Source organism: Pongo pygmaeus, chromosome 11 (genome assembly GCF_028885625.2).
Source record: "Pongo pygmaeus isolate AG05252 chromosome 11, NHGRI_mPonPyg2-v2.0_pri, whole genome shotgun sequence".
Lineage (NCBI taxonomy): Eukaryota > Metazoa > Chordata > Mammalia > Primates > Hominidae > Pongo > Pongo pygmaeus.
This window is the reverse complement of record NC_072384.2, coordinates 131,608,841-131,632,393: the sequence shown is the minus strand read 5'-3', so window position 1 is coordinate 131,632,393 and position 23,553 is coordinate 131,608,841. Positions and strand designations below refer to the sequence as shown.

Sequence of the window (23,553 nt, the reverse complement as noted above, 5' to 3'; positions counted from 1 at the left end):
TGTCCAGACTTTAGGTAGATAAAGCAGCTTCAGAGAACAACTTCATCCTGTGTTTTGAGAGAGACAAACGATAGAGGGTGGGGTGGGGAGGGGAGTCGGGTGGGGAGGCCAGAGAGAACTTGCCTTGAGGCATCTTCTTCAGTTCAGCATGTCCAGGCACCATATTTTGGGGTATTGGTTTCTGGGTCCCAACAGAGGTAAAGATAGTAGAGGCATTAGGCAGCTTGTTCTTGGGACCCCAAGTATGGAACAAGAAGTGCAGGGCAAATCTGAGGAGGACATTGAGGGGGTCTGGAAATCAGAGGAGAGTGGCACTGAGAAGGAATCCTTGGCAAAAATATGTGTTTAAGGATGTTCACTGCAGTACTATTTATAAAAGTGAGATTGGGGCAGGAGCAGTGGCTTACGCCTGTAATCCCAGCACTTTGGGAGGCCGAGGTGGGTGAATCACGAGGTCAGGAGATCGAGACCATCCTGGCTAACACGGTGAAACCCCATCTCTACTAAAAATACAAAAAAATTAGCTGGGTGTGGTGGCAGGTGCCTGTAGTCCCAGCTACTTGGGAAGCTGAGGCAGGAGAATGGTGTGAACCTGGGAGGCGGAGCTTGCAGTGAGCTGAGATCACACCACTGCGCTCCAGCCTGGGCGACAGTGCAAGACTCCGTCTCAAAAACAAAAAACAAAAAAACAAAGTGAGATTGAATAAACGTAAATATCTGTTAGTAGGAGAATAGTTAAAAAAAGAAAAATCAAGGCCGGGCGCGGTGGCTTACTCCTGTAATCCCAGCACTTTGGGAGGCCGAGGCGGGTGGATCATGAGGTCAGGAGATCGAGACCATCCTGGCTAACATGGTGAAACCCCGTCTTTACTAAAAATACAAAAAAAATTAGCCAAGCTTTGTGGCAGGCCCCTGTAGTCCCAGCTACTTGGGAGGCTGAGGCAGGAGAATGGCATGAACCCAGGAGGTGGAGCTTGCAGTGAGCCAAGATCACGCCACTGCACTCCAGCCTGGGCAACAGAGTGAGACTCTGTCTCAAAAAAAAAAAAAGAAAAAGAAAAATCAGGCCAGGCACGGTGGCTGAGGTGGGTGGATCACCTGAGCTCAGGAGTTCAAGACCAGCCTGGCCAACATGGTGAAACTCCATCTCTACCAAAAATACAAAAAATTAGCTGGGTGTGGTGGCACGCGCCTGTAATCCTAGCTGCTTGGGAGGCTGAGGCAGGAGAATGCTTGAACCTGGGAAGTGGAGGTTGCAATGAGCTGAGATCACACCACTGCACTCCAGCCTGGGTGACAGAGCAAGACGACTCCACTTCAAAAAAAAAAAAAAAAAAAAAAAAGGAAAAGCCAGTACTGAAAACAGACATATGTTGATGGCCTTCTCAGCATTCCTTGATTCTGGGGTGTAGAACATCTCTCTCTCCCCTGCTGAAGGTTTAAGTCTTTAAGTCTGCTGAAATAAATGGGCAATAGATAAATAAGAGAAAAGGCACACAAATGTATTAACAAGAACATGTGCATAGGGGCCACACAAAATATGAGACTAAAAGAAGGCCAAATGGCTGAAGTTTCTATACCATGTGGAAAGGAAGAGAGGCTTGGAGCATATCGGGGGAGGTGGCAATAGGTTATGGGAAGGAGAGGGGAGGAGATGCATGGTGAGCTAAGGTTGTCTTATTATGCAGATGAAGGCTCACAAGCAAGAGCCTGCAGAAAGAGTAGAGATGTCCAGTGTGTTGACAAACTTCAGTCTTTCTTCCTGCAATATGAGTTCAGATGACAGCTTGTGGTAAAATTTCTCTGTCATGGTGGGCGCGGTGGCTCATGCCTGTTGTCCCAGCACTTTGGGAGGCTGAGGTGGGTGGATCACCTGAGGTCAGGAGTTCGAGACCAGCCTGACCAACATGTTGAAACCCCGTCTCTATTAAAAATATAAAAATTAGCTGGGTGTGCTCCTGTAATCCCAGCTACTCAGGAGGCCGAGGCAGGAGAATGGCTTGAACCTGGGAGGCGGAGGTTGCAGTGAGCTGAGATTGTGCCACTGCACTCCAACCTGGGTGACCGAGTGAGACCCTGTCTCAAAAAAAAAAAAAAAAAAAAGTTTCTCTATCAGACCTTTGAAAGTGTCAGAACTTTTAGTCTCCTTCTCCTGAGAGATCTGGATAAGGCAGATAAAGGGGTCTCAGAGGAAGCCTGTTTGCATCCACAATTTACTTCATTAATGTAGATTTCTACCACAGATTCAAGACTCCCCACAAAAACACAGCTTTCCAGAGCTATCCTGTGTCTGTAGCCCCTCTGAATAGCCATCCCAAAATATGCCAAAGAATATTTTTGGGTGACATATTTTGGTTTCCCACACTTCTTTACTAGAATAACATAATTTTCATTCGGATATTCTGCCTTCTCTCACACAGCCTACTCACTTCAAGGGAAGCTAATCCCAATCCAACTCACAGGTGGCCCCTAGGTGGCCCCCAAATGGCCTCAGCCAGTCAACACATTCCCAGTTCCCCGGGGCCCAGTCATTGGTGGGGATGTGGCCTGAGGCGGTCCAATTAGAGTGAATTATGGGACTCTTGCTCAGAATGCTGGGAAATTCACAGGCTTGTGGACACTCTCTCTGGATGTAGACAAAGTCCCATTTTACCTGTGGGTGCTTTTGGCTCTGTTCCAGGCTCTGCCATCTTACAATCAAAGGGGAGGGAAGCTGATACCATGGAAGGCAAAGGAGGGCAGTGGGAAAGAAAAGAGAATGTCAGATTAAGCTCTCCCCAAAGCCTGTGTTATCTTTAGACTTTACAGTTACATAAACTATTAAGTTCCCCTATTGTCTAAGCCAGATGGAACTAGGTTCCCCGCTCCCTGTAAATGGGTCTAACTAATATCGTAGCCAGGATTCTTTGAGCAGTACCATGGGCACTAAGGTAAGCTCTGTAGAATCTCATTTGATCAATTACAAAACAGGCATATGATGGAACACCATGCAGCTGTTTAAAAATGAGATATTACATGGAAAGATTTCTTTGAGAAGTGGGAAAAAAAGCAGACAACAAATATGTGGTATAAAATCCTGTACCATCGGGTGGGGAAATGTACATTTTAACTGAGTGATGTCTTGATGGTGAATGGGGAAGGTATTGAGAGGAGAGAAGGTGTCTGTTGTTTTCCTGGGTTATCGCAGCTTGAATCCTATTTGATGCCTGAGAGGAGAGAGGAGAGGGCACCCGCTCCCCCAGGGGAAGCCTCCAGGGGTGGGAGGGGCCCCCTAGAAGGCCTGGCTGCAGGCTTGAGTCAGAAGCCAGGGGAAGGACCTAGCCTTTGTTTTTTATTTTCCTTTTGAGATAGAGTCTCAATCTGTTGCCCAGGCTGGAGGGCAGTGGCACAACTTTGGCTCACTGCAACCTCCACCTTCCAAGTTCACGTGATTTTCCTGCCTCAGCCTCCCAAGTAGCTGGGACTATTGGTGCCTGCCACCACGCCCAGCTAACCTTCTTTTTTTTCTTTCTTTTTTTTTTGTAGAGACAGGGTTTCACCATGTTGACCAGGCTGATCTCGAGCCACTTGCCTTGGCTTCCCAAAGTGCTGGGATTTTGGGGGTGAGCCACCATGCCCCGCCAGGACCTAGTCTTTGAAATGCCAAGGCTGAGAATTAGGGGAAGTGTGGGTGGTGGGACATAGACAGAAATGCCCCGTGCTTTTCACCGCAGTGGAGATCTGCTCCTCTGAGGAGAGCTGAACCCAGAATCTCTTGGTTCTATGGGGGAAGGGAACAGGCAGGCCCAGGGTCCCTGGAATGGGGGTGGAATTGACTCATTTAGAGGCTTGTCTGGCTCGCTAGATTTGAGCTTCTGGTTCTGTCTTGTGAGTCCCCAGTCACCCAGGGCTACTATGGGCACTCCTAAGCTAGCACTGAATGAAAGGATGGAGCAGGCAAAGCCAAGGTGGGGGTGGGGCACAGACAGGGAAAGTGGGGGCTTCACGCCTGCCCATGCCCGAAGAGGTGAGGCTCCCACCTTCTATTTTCAAGCCTGACTTTACAGCTGGAAGTTCTGCTTCCTGGAAATGCAAATGTTATTTTTAAGGAGTCTCCTGCCCAGGGAAATCTTGGTCTGCTTCACAGCTCCGTGGGAATATGCCACTTTAAAGTGTTTGAAAAGAAGAATCCACTTCTGAGGCATATGCATTTTCAGAAAGCTTTCAGTAGACGGCCAGGCCTTGGAGCTTGTGAATGAGGCCTTTCTGTGTTTGTGGCTGCCTGTGAATAGTGCAAGGAGAAGAAGAGAAAGGAGGCACTTTCCATTCCCCCAGCAGCTGCAGGCCGAGGGTGCCTAGAGGCCCAGAGGGTTTGGGATGTTTGTGTTGAGTCACTTCTCCTCTGGAGGTTTCCAGGGGAGCTGCTTTGCATGAGTTAAGTATGCAGCCTGATTCCCAATTCCACTAGCCTCTGTTCCAGGCTTTGCTGCCTCCTCTTGCCTCTAGGATACGGCCTTGTGGGTCAATCCTGCAAGGGAGGCCACTGGCCAGTGCAGGAGGATGGAGCCCGGCTGTTTGATACATGGGGCATTTCTGTCTATGCCTCACCACCTACACCTCCCCTAATTCCCTGCCTTGGCATTTCAAAGACTAGGTCCTGGAGGGGCATGGTGGCTCACACCTGAAATCCCAGCACTTTGGGAGGCCAAGGCAGGTGGCTTGAGATCGGCCTGGTCAACATGGCAAAACCCTGTCTCTACAAAAAAAAAAAAAAAAAAAAAAAGCCAAAACAAAAGTTAGCCGGGTGTGGTGGCGGGCGCTGATAGTCCCAGCCACTCAGGTGGACCCCTTTTCTTTCCATCCTTCGCACCTCAGTTGGGACTCTGTAGGGTTTGCTGGTGCTCCCTCTCTCCTCAGTTGGGACTCTGTAGGGTTTGCTGGTGCTCCCTCTCTCCTCAGTTGGGACTCTGTAGGGTTTGCTGGTGCTCCGTCTCTCCTCAGTTGGGACTCTGTAGGGTTTGCTGGTGCTCCCTCTCTCCTCAGTTGGGACTCTGTAGGGTTTGCTGGTGCTCCCTCTCTCCTCAGTTGGGACTCTGTAGGGTTTGCTGGTGCTCCCTCTCTCCTCAGTTGGGACTCTGTAGGGTTTGCTGGTGCTCCCTCTCTCCTCAGTTGGGGCTCCCTGTAGGATTTTCTGGTGCTCCCTTCTCATCTTAGTGGGGCTCCCTGTAGGATTTCCTGGTGCTCCCCTCTCTCCCAAGTTAGGACTCTCTGTAGGGTTTGCTGGTGCTCCTTTTGGCCCATCCCTGGATCATCTTTGCTCTGAGGAGGCTGAGAGAGCCTTGAGAAGGAAGGGCACCTTAACACCTGACCCACAAAAGGCTTTGACCCCCATTACAGGAGCCCACTGAAGGTCCTCGGCTCACCCCAGGGAGCTACCTTGAGAGGTCACTGTGAGAAAGATGGAAGTGTTTGGACAACACCTCTCCCCCATTCTCACCCTCTCCAAACACACAGTCCTCCCACTGCTCCCCCGGTGGCCTGTGGTCAGCCTCTTGGGGGTGTCCTTTTGGAAGGATGGAGACCAGCAGAGTACCAGAGGAGCCCGAGGATGCCACCAGGTTGCTGTCCCAATCTTGCACCTGGGATCGCAGAGCTGAGGGGTCCAGATGGGCAGCTTCCGTCCCCCAGGATGCCCCTCAAAGCCAGGAACACACACAGTGTTACTGGAAAAAGGAGACTTACCCCAGACCCCAAGAGCGAGTTCTTGGATTTCATGTGGGAAAGAGGGTGAGTCGTAGTGCATAGCAAAGATAAAACAGTTTATTAGAAACTACTCTATTACAGAATATGGTGTCCTCAGAAAGCAAGAGAACGCATTCCTCTAACTGAAATATAACACTTGCTTACATGGGATGTTAAGGCTAAGGATAGTAGACTTTATAAATAAAGGCTTGTGATCAGCTTGTGACAGGCTATTAGCATTGTTATTTTCCTAGTAACTATTGATTTCAGCAAGAATTTATGAGAGTACAATTACCTTTAAAGTGAAACTTATTCTCAAATGAAGGATGCTTTGTTCTTTAAATATCGGGACATTTTCAGATGTTCTGGGTCTCTAGTTAGCATCATTAACCTCTTCTTTGAACTACAAACATCTTGTGATGAAGGGTGTCTAACCCCCAAGGAATGTAACCCAGCAAGTTTGGCTTTATCTGGCCTTTATTCGAGGTGGAGTCACTCTGGTTAAGATGTCCCTGACAATAGGACACCAGGTGAGTTGATTCTAAGGCCAGACTATAGCCTAGACCAAGAAATGATCCTTCAGTGAGCTGATCATGCCCCTGCACTCCAACCTGGGTGACAGCGAGACTCTCAAAAAAAAAAAAAAAAAAAAAGAAATTACCCTCGATTTTATGTCTGATATTAACTAACCAAACAAGTTAATAAAATGGACAGCAAATTAGCCAAAATAAAATGCCAGTAGAATTAAAAACATGCCTTCAAGACCGAGGTGGGCAGATCATCTGAGGTCAGGAGTCCAAGACCAGCCTGACCAACATGGTGAAACCCGTCTCTACTAAAAATACAAAATTAGCCAGGCATGGTGGCACATGCCTGTAATCCCAGCTACTTGGGAGGCTGAGGCAGGCGAATCGCTTGAACCTGGGAGGTGGAGGTTGCAGTGAGCCAGATCGTGCCATTGCACTCCAGCCTGGGCAACAGGAGTGAAACTCCTTCTCAAAAGAAAAAAAAAAAATCTAAAAACTGGAACCAATCTGAATGTCCATTAACAGGTGAGTAGATAAACACGCTATGGCATATTCACACAATGAAATACTTCTCAGAAATAAAGAGGAATAAACTATTGATATATGTAGAAATATGATTTAGGTTTAAAATATTATGATGAGCGAAAGAAGCCAGGTAAAAAAAGTCCAAACCGATTGAGTACATTTATGGTAGTTTCTAGAAAGGCAAAATTATGTGTCTATGCGTCTGTCATGACAGAAATCGAATCAGTCATTGCCTCGGGTGAAGGGGGATGGATACTCAAGAGGGCCCTGGTAGGTGGGGAGACTCGGTGGTGAGTCTTGCAGGTCTGGTGAAACAGGGAGGAGAAGGGGTAAGTCTGAGGACAGAAGAGAAGCATCTTGGGAATAAAAGGTGATTCGATCCCTGGCAGAATCAAGGCCCACTTGGAGCCCATGGTCATGAATTTCAAGCGAGTCTGGCCTGCACGGCTGAGCTTCCCAAAGTTTAGCTGCACAAGTCCAAGTGCGCAGGAGGCAGAGAACTGGATTTGCCCCAGGGTTGTGGTTTTGCCAAATGAATGGGATGAAGGGAGATGGGCAAGGGAGTTGGAAGTTTCTTTCATTAAATTCATTCCTAATTTCATCAGAACAAAACGATTCCTTTGCTTGTTCCCACAGAGAAAGCAACATCCCCAAATACATATGAAACACCGATCACTAAAGGCGCAAAACAGATACCACATGATTCTCTATTCCACTTCTCTTAGGCAGCTCTGTTCAGCTAGTGGGGCTCACCTAGTTCCCCGCCAGTAGCCCAAGTCTCTTTCAGCAACTACAGCCTTGGGAATCTTCTGTACATAATACCTCCCTGTGGTTGGTTTGTCAGCACATTAAAAGCACCTCCTACCAGACACAGAATGGAGCCCCATTAGAAAAAAACAACTAAACTCCAGTGTCATCCTGCAGCAGACTGCAATCCACACACCAGTGTCCAGGGTGTAATCAGATTCTCCAGAATATGGTTTACACAGTCCATGCTTGACTGCTGCCAGTGGCAGGCAGGAGAAGGGCAGAACAGAGGAGGAGAAAGGTTTAAAGGAGAACTCGGTCCCGAGGGGTCAGCTTCTTCTGGAGCTGGTCAGCCCAGACCCTTCATCTTGACCCCCGTGGGAGACAAGTGGGCTTCTCCACTCATCTCCTTGATGCACTCCTCAGATGAGATCAGACACCCGCAGACCTGAACAGAACTCTTCTTTTTAAATTCTCAACCTCGAGGCCCCTCCTGGAGGAGTCTGAGCCTGGATCTCTCGCTCAGCCCTGCTGCTGGGACCAACCTGGCTCTCTGCCTTGGACACTTTCCTTCTTGCCGCTGGCGATTAGCACCTCCTTTCCTCCAGACTCCCAACAAACAGGCGCCTCCAGCTCCTCTGTCCTCCTCATTCGCTAGCTTGCAGCTCAGTTCCTCCTGGCTTTGGCCAGGAATGCATCTTGGGACATTGGCAAGGGCACTTTTCCAGTTCAAATCTCTGCTTCGACCCCCTGTGACTGGCTGAGGTGTAATAAGTATATGCTGTGCTTGCACACGCAGAGGAGTTGCTGCCTGGGGACAGAGGGGCTTCCTGAGTTTCCCGGCGAAGCCAGAGCCTGTAACAGCAGCCCGAAGTGCTGTCCTTCCTCTGATGGGTCTCATTGGTGGCTGCAGGCCTGATCGACTCCAACATGGCCCTAAGCCTGGGGCCTTGGCAGGACAGGCTGCATGGCAGGTGTCCCCTGAGTCTCATGGCTGCCTTTACCTGGCAGCTTGGTTCCCTGGATCCTGGTTATTTACTTACTCTGTGAATGAGTGACGGCCTGGGTGCCAGGCTTCATGGCCAGCGGGAGGGTGGCTGTCCTCAAGGGTGGGGGTGGGGAGGATGGAGACCAGGTTGTATCTGAAAAGCCAAGGACCTCTCATCTGGTCCTGTGTTCCTGGCACAGTGGACTGGAGAGACCAGACAGGCAGCTGCAGGAGGATGGGGCTTCCTGGACTTTCTTCTGTGCTTGGATGGATCACTATACTGGGACCAACCTATCTCAAGAATAACCAACTGGGCCGGGTGTGGAGGCTCCCAGCACCTTGGGAGGCTGTAATCCCAGCACTTTGGGAGGCTGAGGTGGGCGGATCACTTGAAGTCAGAAGTTCGAGACCAGCCTGGCCAAAACGGCGAAACCCCATCTCTACTAAAAATACAAAAATTAGCCAGATGTGGTGGCGTATACTTGTAATCCCAGCTACTTGGAAGGCTGAGGCAGGAGAATTGCTTGAACCCGGGAGGTGGAGTGAGCCGAGATTGAGCCTAGGCGACAGAGCAAGACTGTCTCAAATAAATAAATAATAATAACCAATTGATTGATGGCTTTTTCTTTTTTTTTTTGAGGCAGGGTCTCCTTTTGTCACCCAGGCTGGATTGCAGTGGCACGATCTCAGCTTACTGCAGACATGACCTCCCAGTCTCAAGTGATCCTCCCACCTCAGCCACCCAAATAGCTGGGACTACAGGTGCTAATTTTTTTGTTTTGTTTTGTTTCGTTTTTTTGTAGAAAAATACAAAATACGAGTTTTCGCCATGCTGCCCAGGCTGGTCTCCAATTCCTGGGCTCAAGTCAACTGCCTGCCTTGGCCTCCCAAAATGCAGGGATTACATGTGTGAGCCACTGCATCAGGCCAATTGATGGTCTTGAGACAATGTTCAGAGCCAGGGTCTGAGCTTAGCCTGGTGAAGATGCTAGCCTCTGCTGGAGCTTAGACAATAATACCCCAAGATGAAGGCTTCAGAAGGGAAAGTTTTTCTGTGGTCTTCTCCTGCCCTCTTATCTCTCAGTCCCCTCTCTCCCAAGGCTAGCCATACACTCAATCCTTTCCCAAGGTGCCGTAGAAACCAGAACCCATTCTCCCCAGAGCTAGTCAGAAAACCTAAAAGTATTACTTGAATTTTCCCCCAGCCTTGTGTAAGAACTGGCCATAACAAAATGATCTGACCTACCTTGTTTGCAGTCAGTCATAAGACCCCCATTCCAGAGAAGATCTTGCCCCATGCCCCAGAGGAAGGAATGCTGCTCAGAGAGGCCGAGAAGAATCTAGACAGACAGGCCTTGCTGGGTTCCCCACATAGTCTATCAGCATTAGATCCGACCCTTTTGTCCAGTCCTATTTCTACAAGGCTGTCCACCTTTGTTGAAACTAAGCATGAAGACAATTTCCTCTGTACCTCTGGGTCTTCATTCTGAAGGCTCCCATGTGTACACATTAATGTGTATGCCTTTCTCCTATTAATCAATTTGCCTCATGTGAGTTTTCAGTGAACCTTTAGGGGACAAAGGGCCTTGGCCCCTACAACTTGCAGGCCTGGCCGCAGCCAGACTGTCCCCAAACTCACAGCCACAGTAGTCTTAGTTATTGCGTGGTGATAGTAAATATACCTACTCACTCTTCTTTCCAGCTCTAAACTTCCCTCTCGAAAGCCCCTATCAGGGGCTGTTGCTTGAAATTGACTGTACTTAAAATAGTCCTCTCCAGTGATCACATTTATACTCACTCTGAGTATCACACTCACTCATTATACCACACTCTGAATACAATGGCCTAGGCCAAATCTTAATGTATCCCAAAGTGCTCCCGAGGGTGACAGGTCTACTCATTCATGAGAGTCTGCAATGTGCCGGGAAGGATTTGAGAAGAAAAAACCTGCTCCCTGCCTCCAGGACCTAACCACAGAGTAGTGGATGTGTCAACAGAACTGCACCCGGCAGGATGAAGATGGGGACTCCAGCATGTGGTTGTTTAGCATGTGTGGTTCCCACTCTTCAAGAGGGATCCCTATGGCCCACGACGGGCAACATGAGCCACAATGCAAGGCCAGTGTGGGAGAGCATCCACAGACCCACAGATGAGCCCAGGTGACAGTGACTGTCCGGGAGGATGCTCTTGGGGTTTTGATGGTATGGTTCTTTATTGTGTGGTCTGTCTTGTGCATTGCATTCTTGGCCTTCACTACTAACAGCCCACAGCATCCCCCTGTCACTGTGACAACCAGCAGTGCCCCACACATTTCCCTGGGGACGGGAGGCTAGTTTTCACCACTGCCCGGGGGATCCAACTGCCAGGATCTGCTGCAAGTCTGCCGCTTGAGGAAGCTGAGAGTTGTCTCTCCTGGCCACTTGAGCATTCATTCTGGTGAGGTGGTGGTGGTAGAGGAAAAAGGGGAGAAGCAGAGGGTGAGCACAGGTCCTGGTTGCAGACCCGCAGCCAACTGGAGGAGGCATGTGCTGTTTTTAGCTGCCCAGCATCCATTCCCATCTCTTTTGGTAACAGGTTATCCACACTGCAGTTGGAGAATCATTTTCTTCCCTGCTCAGTGCTGTTTCTGTGGATTTTATCTTCATGTTCCAAAGGAGGCTGTGCAGCTCCAGCCTGGCCAATCAGCCCCCTGCATTTTCCTGGGCACAGTGATGGGTACCAGGAGGGACACAGGACCTAATCAGAGCTGTGATGCCGTTTGCTGTGGGGAGACAGGCCGGCTCACCCTCTCTGCTAGACTCGATCTCTGTAGGCTGGGAGCTGTTGCTGCTGCAGCTGGAATGGAACTAACTCTGCTACAGAGAGAGGGAAATGGCCCATGCCCCTGGAGCAAGCCACATCTGAACCAGAACTGTCTCCTGACTTTTATAGGAGCTAATACATGCTCATTTTGCTGAAGCCTAGTTTGGGTTAGGTTGTCCAACATTTACAACAAACGGGGACCTCAATACGCCAGAAAAAGGAAGTGTCTTCAGTCCAGAAGCTGCAGCCATGGAGTCCCCATTCCCTTCCACCATGTCAATAGGTCCCTTCATTGTGACCTGCAGGACAGGACCACAACACAACCCCACGCAACTCCCACACCTGTTTCAGAAAGGAAATCCTAGGACTGGGAGGTGGGAAATGGGCTCCAGCCTGGCCCATCCTGCCCAATCCCACCAGTGCTGTTGTGGGTAAACCAGCTCCCCGCCTTCCCAATGGCTGCCCTGCTGGGTCCCAGTCTAACTAATTCTTAGAGGCATAGCAGGTCACCTGGGCATGGGTCTGTGGATGCCTCACAGGCATTCAGCATTGTCCTCCCTCCACCCCTACACCATATGCCGCTGTCACCGTTCCAGTGCATGCGGGCTGACTCCTAAACCTCGCATCTGCATTTCTTTGCCTGGGGGCTTCCTCTCCAGAGGGGGACAAAAGTGTGGAGGAATTAACCACCTCCCTCCTCACAGCCTTTCTCCAAGACCAACAGGTTACAAATACCTCAGCTCCCTGTCAGGTGGGATGCCTATGCTGTGTGGTGTGTGTTCTCCATTCTCCCATCCCACGACACCCCAGCAGGATCAGGCTTCAGCTGCCCTCAATGGCCACTGCATTAGGACTCACTAGTACTGGCTGTCCTCCCTTCTTTGGTGGTTCCTTTTTATTTTTTGAGACAGGGTCTTGCTATGTCGTCCAGGCTGGAGTGCAGCGGCGCAATCACAGCTCACTGCAGCCTTGACCTCCTGGGCTTAAGCCATCCTCCCGCCTTGGCCTCCTAAAGTCTTGGGATTATAGGCATGAGCCACCACGCCCAGCCTCCTTCCCTCATTGACACTCCTCTCCCCTACTGGTGTTTGCTGGGATCACCTTGAACTAAGATTTCGAATCGGCTGTTCAGGAGCTAGAGGTAAAATCGCACCAGGCACTGGCTGAGTGTAGCCACATCACTAGCACTAACCACATAGCTGCATGGCAGGCTGCTCCCCATCACAGGTGACCCTAAAAGAAGCTATTTCTAGAGACAGTGTTCCTGGGCACAGGGCCTCTGTCCTCTGGGGTGCAGGCCTGGAGGCGAACCGGCACATTCCTCCTATTCCCACTAACTGGGATTACCCTGGGACAGAGGTGCAGATGACTAACTACGTTAGCTATTGAGTTAAGCTTTATAATCCCTTCCTTTAGAGTGAGAAAATATAAAGCAAACACTGTGTTCTGTGAGTGTGGGCAGAGAAAGCTGCTCCACCGAGGGTCTGTGGCCCTGAACAGGAATGACAGGCACCAATTCTGCTTGACCTGCGGCTCAAAAGGTCACTGGGGCCCCCACACCTCCCTTCCTAGTCACTTGCCAAGTCCAACTTTTATGTCTCTAAGTAAAATATGCTAAAGAAACAGAATTCTTTTTTTTTTCTTTTTTTAAATTTTGGTGACAAGAGAGGTCCTTTGATGGAAACTGGATCTGTAAGAAAAACAAGGACAGAGCCAATCAGCTTAGACAATACCCCGTGTGACCTGGAATCCTGGTGGCTTTCCAGTTTCACAGCCTCACAGGTGAGGTTTCAGCAGCTGTGATCCTTCCGTGGAGAAATAAATTATTTAGGATTCAAATTTCTTCCATTCCTTGCATCCACTCTTTCTTTCAGCCACACACCTCAGGCTGTAATGCCTTTTGCCAGGCGCCTGGCCAGGCTTGGCTCCTGCTCAGCTCATCGGTGCCAGCGCCTTCCCCGGGAGCCCCTGCAGCTATGATGGAGTCTCACTCCCCAAAAGCTACACTGCAGTGGTTTGACCACATTCAACACCCAAAACGGCTGGGAAAGAAGTCCTTTGCTTTTAGGGCCTCACCTTCAGCTGAGGAAGATGCCAAGGGAGAGGTTCACCAAACTTTAGGAAAGAAAATTCTAGAAGCATCTTTCCCCAAAAAGGAAAGATGCCACTGTCATCAGATGGTTCTTCACTCTCTGGACAGGGAAGGACATCAAACTGCCTGTTGATTAAGAGCTGAGGCTACAAGCTCAGCACGACCTAATGTACCCCCAGGATGCACCCCCATCGCCCTCCCCCACAGTGACTCTCATACAGGTGCCCAGGCAGCTTTCATTGGCTAAAGTTCTTCCCTGGCCAGTTAAAAAGTAAGCTAATTTTCTTTTCCTTTCTTTTCTTTTTTTATTTTGAGACAGAGTTTCACTCTTGTTGCCCAGGCTGGAGTGCAACGGTGTGATCTCGGCTCTCTACAACCTCCACCTCCCAGGTTCACGCCATTCTCCTTCCTCAGCCTCCCAAGTATCTGGGACTACAGGCGCCCACCACCATGCTTGGCTACTTTTTTTGTATTTTTAGTAGACACGGGTTTTCACCGTGTTAGCCAGGATGGTCTTGATCTCCTGACCTCGTGATCCGCCCGCCTCGGCCTCCCAAAGTGCTGGGATTACAGGCGTGAGCCACCGCACCCAGCCTTTTTTTTTTTTTTTTTTTTCTTGAGACAGGGTCTCATGAGTTCTGTCACCCAGGCTGGAGTGCAGTGGTGCAATTATGGCTCATTGCAACCTCCAACTGCTGAGCTCATGCAATCCTTCCATCTCAGCCTCCCAAATAGCTGGGATTACAGGCGTGTACCAACATGCCTGGCTGATTTTTTAATCTTTTTTTCTTCTTCCTTTTTTTTTTTTTTTTTGTAGAGACAAGGTCTTGGTATGTTACCCAAGCTGGTCTCAAACTCCCAGGCTCAAGTTATCCTTCTGCCTGGGCCTCCCAAAGGTCTAGGATTACAGGTTTGAGCCACTATTCCCAGCCAAAATGTAAGCAAATTTAAAGAAAAATATTAAGTGATTTTACAGGTATCAAAAGTCAGTAAAATTGAGGGAACACTGATTTAACAAATGGTAATGATTATCATGATGATGATAATGGTGTTGATGACAACTACCTCCAAGGGTGATGGTTGTAAAGATTAATTGAGGGGATGTGCAGAATTGCCAGGTGCAGGGCCTGGTGATAGAGGTGGGTGGTGGTGGTGATGGTGGTGACGGTGGTGGTGGTGGTGATGGTGATGGCGATGAGGATGGTGATGGTGATGATGATGGTGGTGGTGATGAGGATGGTGATGGTGATGAGGATGATGGTGATAATGGTGATGGTGCTGACAATGGTGGTAGTGGTGGTGATGTAGCTCTGTTGAGTGCTTATCCTGTGCCAGGAACTGTGCTAAGTGTTTTACACGCATTTTTTCCACTCAATCCCCCCAACAATCCAATGAGAGCTGTGCTGTTATTATCTCCATTTAATGAAAAGAAAATGAGACATCAGGAGTTAGGGAACTTGCCCCAGGCCTCAGAAATACTGGGTGTTGAAGAGGCCTCTGACCTCAAGCCTGCCTGCCTCCAGAACTCCAGCTCACAACCAATAGGTTCTGCTGCAAGGAATTCTGAAGAGAAAATGCTTTAACTTGGGTGCATTCGTCACGTTGTCAGTGGCCAGCATCCACCCACCCCTGTCACCAGGTCCTGTGCCTGGCACTTCTGCACATCCCCTCAGTTAATCCTTAAAACCATTGCCCATGGAGGTAGTTATTATTCTCCCCACTAGACATGACAGTGTCAGAAAAATTAAGAAATGTGTCTCTAACACCCAGCTATCAGGCAGCAGAGTCAAGAAAGGAGCCGGCAGCTCCAACTCCAAAGCTGGCATCCTTCCCACCACCTCCATGTTGACAACAGCAACGGGACCCCCCCAGCAGTGAGCTCTGTCCTCTAACACCTTATCTCACCTCTCCCAACAGGCTCAAGAGGAAGGTACTGTAATTTTCCCTATTTACAGATGAGGAAACTGAGGTTCTTGCCACTCAGGAAACACCTCAGGAAATAGCATAGCAGCTAAGGAACTACTATGTCCTCTGCCACAGACATGGGACATGACGTCACAGAGCACATGAGGGGATGGTGAGCTCTCCCTGGAGTTTACCTTCTGGACTTGACTTTTGAGATATTCTGAACATCTTCTCCCAGCCCCATCACCTATCAACTCCTGGGGCTGGTGGAGGTCTGGAAGTAGGTTGAAATGCTTCTCATTATCCCCATGCTATCATCCCCATTGTCACTTATTAAGCATTTGCTAAGTGTGGACATGGCAAGGGGATCATCGTGGAAGTTCTTGGCACCCCACCCAGACCCTCACACCTCACACCCAATGTCTTCTACAAGCCTCACAATAACCCTACAAGGTAGGTTCTATTATTTCACTCCATTGAGAGAGAGGAACCTTGGGAAATAATATATTACACCCACTGCAAAGGCAAGGAAAACAGATGATTATCCCCTTTTTGGGCTGGTGCATCCACTGCCCAACTCCTGTGAGTTGTGAATGTGCTGCTAACAGCTCAGAGCTGCCCCTCCTCTAGGGAAGTGCCCTCAGCCCAAAGGGAGCTGCTCTTTCCACAAAGACATGCAGTCCCTACCCAACACTCAGAGCCAAGCACTGACAAGGAGGAGCACCAGAGGGCAAGCCCCTCCCCTCTGCTGAGACCAACTCTGTGTCATAATTCTTGTTCCAGGGCTCCCACAGGGTCAAGCTGAGGTCTTGCCTCTTCTTGCCTCTTCTTGCCTCCCTCACTCCCTCACTCCCTGAGAGCACCTCCTCAATAAACCCTGTCCATTCAACCGCAGTCTCAGGCTCTGCTTCCAGGGGCGAGGGAAGATGGCTGCGTGAGCCATGCCCCTTGCCCTCAGGGATCTTGCAGGACAGCTGGGAGACAGGCCACAGGCAAACAACAGGATCATCCACAACACAGGAGGCACAGGTGGAGAGGACAGGGGTTGAGAAGATGGAAGACATCATTGAAGTTGGGAAGATGGAGAAAGGTTTCATGGAAGAAGGGGGCTTTATGGGTGATGGACTGGTAGGACTGGGTAGGAGACAAGCTTTCAAGGCAGGGAGAAAGTTCCAAGAAAGGTCCAAGATGGGTAGAAATCTTTGCCCCCATCCCTCCCATTTCCTCTTGTCCAGGGTCCATGACCAGGGACACCATCCTGGGGCAGGGAAGGTGGGGGCTCTGTTCAGATGATTATAATAATGAGTCTAGCATCATCTGAGAGCATCAGGTCTTCCCTAGAGGGCCATGCTGGCTGACCCTGAGGCCAGGAGGGAGTCACTCCACTGTCAAGCTTCCCTTGAGAGGCCGGGGCTTGGTCCACCTGAAAAGACCACCTTCATTCGAAGGGACAGAGCACTCCACATACCTGCCGGACCGTGGGCCTAGAGGCTTGTTCACAAGGATTCAATGATGTAGTAGGCAGCTCCTAGAGCCCCCAGAGCCACAGCCACAGTTCCGAGGGCTTGGAGGACACACGTTACGATGACTGGAGGGTTTTCTTGAAGGTTTTCTGTAGAGCAAAGCAGAAGTGGGGGTAGTGGGAAGCTGGGCTTCGGTGCCTCTCTACGAGCAGGAGAAAGTGGAAATTATGTGGCCCCCTCAGGATTGCAGGAATACCCATCTTCCCCTTCTCCAAACTCTTCTTAGGAGAACATTTAATTCTTCCCATCCTTCCAACAATTCCCTACCAAAAGACCCCTGAGGATCAGAGGGTGAGCTGGCCTGGGATGCCAGCTGCCCTGAACACTCAGAGGGGGAGCAGGTTAGGAAGGTGGTCAAGTCGGCTGTGAGCCAGGCCTTGTGCTAAACACCTCACACCCAGTGTCTTCTTCAAGCCTCACAACAACCCTATGAGGTAGGTTCTATCACTTCACTCCATTGAGAGAAAGGAACCGTGGGAAATAATATATTACACCCACACAAAGGCAAGGAAAACACGATTAAGGCAATAATTGTGAGGAGGGCATTCAAAAAATGCAATACCCAAAAAATGCAATACCTACAAAAATAGGGATTCTTGTTTAATGTGAATGTGGATTGAAAGCCAAGAGCCAACATTACACTCCATTGAGAAAAGCATGCGAGTGCTAAAATTGGAACAGAATTAAAACTACATGTCTTGCCCTGGCCAGACATGGTCCCTGTCCCTCCCCGCTCACTTTCCTGATTCTGAGCCTCACGCTTGCCTTTTCCTGCACCCAGATTGCTCCCGCTTTTCATCTTAAGTCAGAGAGGACTTCAAGATCCTTTTGGACTCGGCTGACATGCTGTTGACAGGAATCTTTCAGAGGTTCCTGTTGGAGCCTGTTCCTCTTGGAACCTTTCAGAGGTTCCTGCTGGAGCCTCTCCTAGAGGACACATGGCTCTTTGCATCTTGCATCTTGGTTTCTGAATGCATGGGTCTTAGCTCTCCATGCAGACTGCAACAATTTTAGGGGTAAAGTTCCCTGTTCTGGTTTCCCTCACAGTGCCCCATGTCCTCTGCATAGTAAGTTTCCCTCAGTAACACTTGCTGGTTTTAAAACGATATGAACCCATGGCACGATTTGGCTGTGGATGGATGGAAGTACTAAGCGCGTGGGCGGGGTGTGGCTAACGGTGGCAGGCAGACCTTTCCTTGACGGAGCTTACTGGGTGGTGGAGTATTTTTGGCTCCAAGCGTGTTCTCCCCACACGCCCCGGTATCTATTTGCTTATTTCCATGTGTAGGAGAGATGGAGTTTTTCAGCTCCAGAAAGGAGAGGGGATTGGGTAGGGAAGAGGCTGGGAAGAGGAACAGGACGAGGATGGGGGTTGGGGGGTCTCAGCTCCTGGGGTGGGTGTATGAAGTTGCCAAGTGGAAGGGCCTCTTCCATTGAGATCTGTGAGGCCCTCAGGTGGGGCGGATGGCGACCCTTCTCCCAGACCATGCATGTAACCTAGCAGCGCCAAAGATGGGAACATCTCCAGTCTGTTCCCTGCATGGATGGGGTCTTCCTATGAGGGCAGTGGCAGCCATGACACTGCTCCTGGTGGCTTTGTGGGAAGAGGAAGGAAGGACAGACACTATGGGTGATATCATGGGGGCTGCCACCAACAGACCAGCCTGGGGGCACATGTCCCCTGTGGGGACCCCCAGAAAGAGCCCGGCACAGTCTGAAGGGGGCTGAGGTCTTGCTATTGTGTGGAGGAGACATATGAGTTACAAGTAGTTTTTTTATCATTAAATTCTGGGCGACATTCGTAGTCAGATCAGGAACCTAAGGCCCCTGCCTATGACACGGGCCACTGAGGGGCCACGGAGGTGCACGGCCAAACAGTCTTTAAAAACAAAGCTCCTGAGCGACTCGGAATCTATGAAGGGCTGAGAGGGAGAGTGTTCTGAGGAGGGGAGGGCATCTCTGGAGAAAAGAAAAAGGAAGCCCCTGAGGAGGAATCCCAGTGAGGAAGAAAACTTGCACCTCTCTGTACAGGCGGGGTGGGTACCCCAGGGGGTGGGGCCAGTCAGAAAGGGCCCTGCCTGCCAACGTCCAGGAAGTGGCCAAAGCAAAGAGGGAAAGGCTTTCCTTCAGCCTGGGATTCCCAAGAGGAAGTGATACATGATTGCTAATAAGGTCTGGGGACAGAGCTTGGCCCTGGGAACTGTGTGCCCTGAGGCTCCAGCCCCTCACGCTTGGAACCTGTAGAAGGTGAGCAGGTTGGGGAGTCCTCTCCCTGGTGCCATCTGCCAGTCCCGAGGCAGAAGGACATCGAAGATGCGGCTATGGCATAGCCCCAGACGACGCCAGCAAGCAGAGCTGCAGGGGCAAGTGGCACAGGAGCAGGAATGCGGGCCGGCACGAGTCAGAGGCCCTGTGGGGACAGAAGGAGAGAGGTGAGGGAGGCACCTGCCGTGGGAGGCTGGGGTGGGGGAGCCTGGAACACAGTCTGAGAAGGTCCCCAACAATGGCAGCAGCTGCAGGATTACCAGGGCGAACCCTGGATTTTTTCCAAGGCATCATTGAGGATTTGGGACTGAACTACTCAAGGAAGGCAGTTCTCCCACAAAATGTTCTCGAACCAAACAGAGGAGAAGACTGACTGCATGGGAAAATGGCTGTTTTATACTGGTGCTACCTGGGAGTAGCAAAAACAATGACGACAACGACGATGATGATGGAGGTGGTGCTGATGGTGTCACGGCTTACACCTTCAGGATGCTTTGCACTTAGCATGGCCATCTCATTTAATTTCACAGTAATCCTGTAAAGAGGATACTGCTGGTCTTGTTTTACAGATAAGGAAACTGAGGCTCAGCTAATTTAAGGGATGCGCCCTTATGGGGAGTAGATTGCAGAAGTTGGCTTTCTCAACTCAGGCTTTCTCAGGTTTAATTCGGTGAAAATGGAATTTCAGGTGACTGCCCACCTCAGGAGAGGCTGCACTGAGATTCCCGGAATTGGAGCTGCCACGTTCCATTGATCTAGAGCATTCTGATCCATCCAGAAGACAACCACAGCTTTAGTTTCCAGTCCTGATCCTATCTTCTGTTTCTGTCCTCCTCTGGTATGGATCCCAGCAGAATGTAGATGATGCCTTCTGTGGTTGGGCAAGATAATTTCTGGCTGGATTATTCCCTCCTGTTTCCTATCTGTAGCCCTGCGGCTTCTTGACAGAGCTACAGATTCTTCTGATCCTAAGGTGCATGAAACAGGTGGTCAACCTGGCAGACTCAGTACACTTCCTGCTTAGACTTGCCCATGACACGTACTTTCCCGGAATGAGGAGAGGGGATTCTAAAGGCAAGACTTGTCTTTTCTCTTTTTTTAGTTACAAAAAAGTTTTTAAATTGAGATATCATTCCCAGGCAATAAAATTCACCCTTTTAGAGTGCTCAGTGGTTTTTAGTACATTCACAAAGTTTGGTGGCCATCACCACTAATTTCAGAACATCTTCATTTCCCAAAAAAGAAACCCCATCTCCATGAGCGGTTACTCCCCATTCTCCCATTTCCCCCAGTCCTTGGCAGTACATTTGCCTATGCTGAACATTTCGTGTAAATGGAATCATTCGATGTGTGGGTTTCTGGGAGACTGGATTCTTTCACTTAGCCAAATGTCTATAAGGTTCATCCATGCTGTACCATGTATCAGGACACTATCTCTTTTTATTGCCAAATAGTATTTCACCATACTCATTGTACTGTGGTATTTCATACCACATTTTGTTTATCTATTCATCAGCTGATGGACATTTGGGTTATTCCCACTTTTTGGCTATTAAAAATGCTGCTGCTTTGAGCATTTGTGTACAAGTTTTGGTGGCTTCTAATATGCTTAATAATATGCTTCGAATTCTCCTGGATGTATACCGAGAAGTGTAATTGCTGGGTCATAAGGTAACATCATGTTCCTCTGAGGAACCACCAGACTGTTTCCACAGCAGCTGCACCATTTTACATTCCTGCCTACAGTGTATGAGGATTCCAGCTTCTCTACATCCTCACCAACACTTGTTATTGTCCATCCTTCTGATTATACCCATCCTAGTGGAAGACTGGCATTTTCTTGAGCTACAATATTTCTGCACACAAAAAGGCTTGGATTTTAGAAAATGGCACACTTTACTTGCAGGCCCTCATCCTTCATCTCCAACGTTCCTTTCTACTGCAGAGAATTCCTTTGGAAGAAGTATAGGGTGTCCGCTGTAACCACTGGCGAGCCACCACCGTTTCTTGCTTTCTTGCTTTGCCTGTTCAATGGGCCAAATTCCTCTCTGAGTGTGAGTCACATGTGTTCATTAAAAGACTTGGGAATGGAAAGTCTTGCTTTCTACCAGTACTGAAGATACCAGTTCTGAAGACCACAACCCAGAAATGTTTCTCTCACTGGCTGATGATCACAATCTTTACAACATATAGTATGGTGCTCAAAATCAATATCATATGTCAAGAAGGGACTGATTCCTGGCCATGGAAGGATCATTGGCATGGCATGCCTTGCATTTAGCACTCTCATCTCCATCACTTATTTATTTTATGCCCACACAATCCTGGGGGGGTAAACTGTGGCCCAGGGAGTGTGGCCTGTTCAAGGCTATGGAGCCATGGGCACTGGCTCATGGCAGATCCAGGAGCTGCTTGGACAAAGACATTCTTCCTCTTGTGGAGACTCCTAGGCCTCTTGGAATGGAAAGGTCAGTGCTGTGGTTTAGAGTTAGGGTTCTGGAGTTAGAATAGAGTGGGTTTCCCTTCTCAGGGCTACCAGTGTCTGCTCAGAAGCAACTTGTTTGACTCCTATGAGCCTCAGTTTCCCCATCTATAAAATGGAGATGATATGGAAGAACTTTTATAGGGTTGTCACGTGTGAAAATTAAGACACCTGAGCCGAATGCTAGGTACACAGTAAACGCTTAGTGATAATGTTAGTTTGCTATCACCATTATTGTTAGTAGTATAAACCAGCCCACCTCCTGAACTCCATTTGAATTCCCTCTACACAATCCAATGCTTATTCAGACACTGGCTCCCAAGAAGATGGGGAACCACTTTTCCTGACAGCCATTCCATTTTCAGACAGAGCTAATTGTCGGGAAGTTTTTAATGTTGGGCCAAATTCTGTCTGTCACTAATGTCTTCCATGGGTAAGGTTGCTAATTTAGCAAATAAAAATATAGGATGCCCATGCAATATTTGGGATGCACATACTAAAAATATTATTTGTTGTTTACTAAAATTAAAATTTAACTGAGAGTCTTGCATTTTGTCTGGCTAGCCTATCCATGGGCCTGTATTTGTCTGTTTTCACACTGCTGATAAAGACGTATCTAAGACTAGGCAATTTACAAAGAAAGAGGTTTGTTGAACTTACAGTTCCACGTGGCTGGGGAGGCCTCACAATCATGGCGGAAGGAGAAAGGCACATCTCACATGGCGGCAGACAAGAGAAGAGAGCTTGTGCAGGGAAACTCCCTTTTTTAAAGCCATTAGATCTCATGAAACTTATTCACTATCATGAGAACACCACGGAAAAGACCCACCCCCGTGATTCAATCACTTCCCACTGGGTCCCTCCCACAACACCTGGAAATTCAAGAAGAGATTTGGGTAGGGACACAGCCAAACCATATCAGGCCCTTAGACCTCTGAGGACAATAAGGAACAAGTCTATTCACATCTTCCACCTGACAGACAGACATCCTCCAGTTCCTTCAATTGACTGTCATACACTAAATGGCCTCCCTGATCCCTCTCATCCTCCAACAACCTGGACTATCTTCCTTGGACTAGTTTGTCAGGCGTCTTTTACAGCCCAAAAGGATAGCTTGATGAGGACAGAATAAAGCAGTATCATCACCTCCCTTATTCTAAACCTTATACTTCTATTAATGCATCCTTGGTTTTTATTTTTTAGCAGTTGCATGGCACTGCTGATTCCTAGTGAGCAAGTATTACTATGGAACCAAGTTAAATGTTTATACGTATGTGTGGCTGTCTTCAATGAGACTCAGGATGATGAGAAATGACAAAACCCAGGAATCCTGGTCTCTTGGGTAGAAACAAAAACAAAAACCTTCCCACTCTACAGCACAGCTCCAGGATACACGTTAACCATGCATCACTATCCTACAAGAACCAGCCTTTGGGATGACCCAGAACTCCATCAGCAGGAAGGCTGGAACTGCTGAAGCTAGAAGACAGCCCACCTGCTTTCCTGGATTGAGGGGCTGCCTTCACGTTAGCATCTGGAGATAAGAGGCAGCGAGAGGAGCGGCGGATTTCGGGTGCTGGAAGGGCTTGGGATGCTGGCTGCCGGGAGGTGGTTTCAAGGCTGGACTGCTGTGGTGTGGATTCAGGGCTAGGCTGCTGTGGCGTGGATTCAGGACTAGGCTGCTGTGGCGTGGATTCAGGGCTAGGCTGCTGAGAGGTGGAATTGGAGCTAGCATGCGGGGAGGTGGAGTCTTGGTGGCGTCTGGCTTCTGACCTTTTCTTCTTGACCTTCTTCATGGTAGATCCTCCCAACCTAAACGTGGACCTACATGGAGCTGTGTAATCTCCCGGCTTCCTCCTGGAGGAGCCGTTTGCCCTCTGCCCTAGAAGCCTGGCTCCGGCCTCCAACTGGACCCAGGCCCCACAGAGAACAGTGACCCACACCTCCTGTGAGGTCATAAAAGCCAGGGTGGATCC

The 23,553-nt window shown here is 49.3% G+C and overlaps 1 protein-coding gene across 2 annotated transcripts; it reads right to left on the bottom strand.

The window, feature by feature from the left end:
- Positions 1-1,980: 1,980 nt before the first annotated feature.
- SPATA3 (spermatogenesis associated 3) lies at positions 1,981-23,527 on the bottom strand. 2 transcript variants are annotated; one of them, XR_008501055.1, is made up of 5 exons: positions 23,073-23,489; positions 19,069-19,240; positions 16,776-16,919; positions 2,654-2,713; positions 1,981-2,076 (listed from the first exon to the last, which is right to left on the bottom strand). XR_008501055.1 is itself a non-coding variant. In XM_054478029.1 (4 exons), exons 1-3 carry the CDS (start codon positions 23,371-23,373, stop codon positions 16,814-16,816), a joined length of 579 nt encoding a protein of 192 aa, XP_054334004.1. In that variant the 5' UTR covers positions 23,374-23,527; the 3' UTR covers positions 12,934-13,000; positions 16,776-16,813. The 2 variants fall into 2 exon arrangements, 1 of the variants encoding a protein (XP_054334004.1); XM_054478029.1 differs by lacking the exons at positions 1,981-2,076; positions 2,654-2,713 and adding an exon at positions 12,934-13,000 and having other exon boundaries at positions 23,073-23,527.
- Between the last annotated feature and the right edge of the window lie 26 nt (positions 23,528-23,553).

Coding starts and splice junctions, on each gene's coding strand:
- SPATA3 (XM_054478029.1), bottom strand. CDS start 23,373: ATGAAGAAGGTCAAGAAGAAAAGGTCAGAAGCCAGACGCCACCAAGAC. Junction 19,241..23,072: donor CCCTCAATCCAGGAAAGCAG/GTGGGCTGTCTT, acceptor CTGTCCCCACAG/GGCCTCTGACTCGTGCCGGC. Junction 16,920..19,068: donor AACCTGCTCACCTTCTACAG/GTTCCAAGCGTG, acceptor TTTGCTCTACAG/AAAACCTTCAAGAAAACCCT.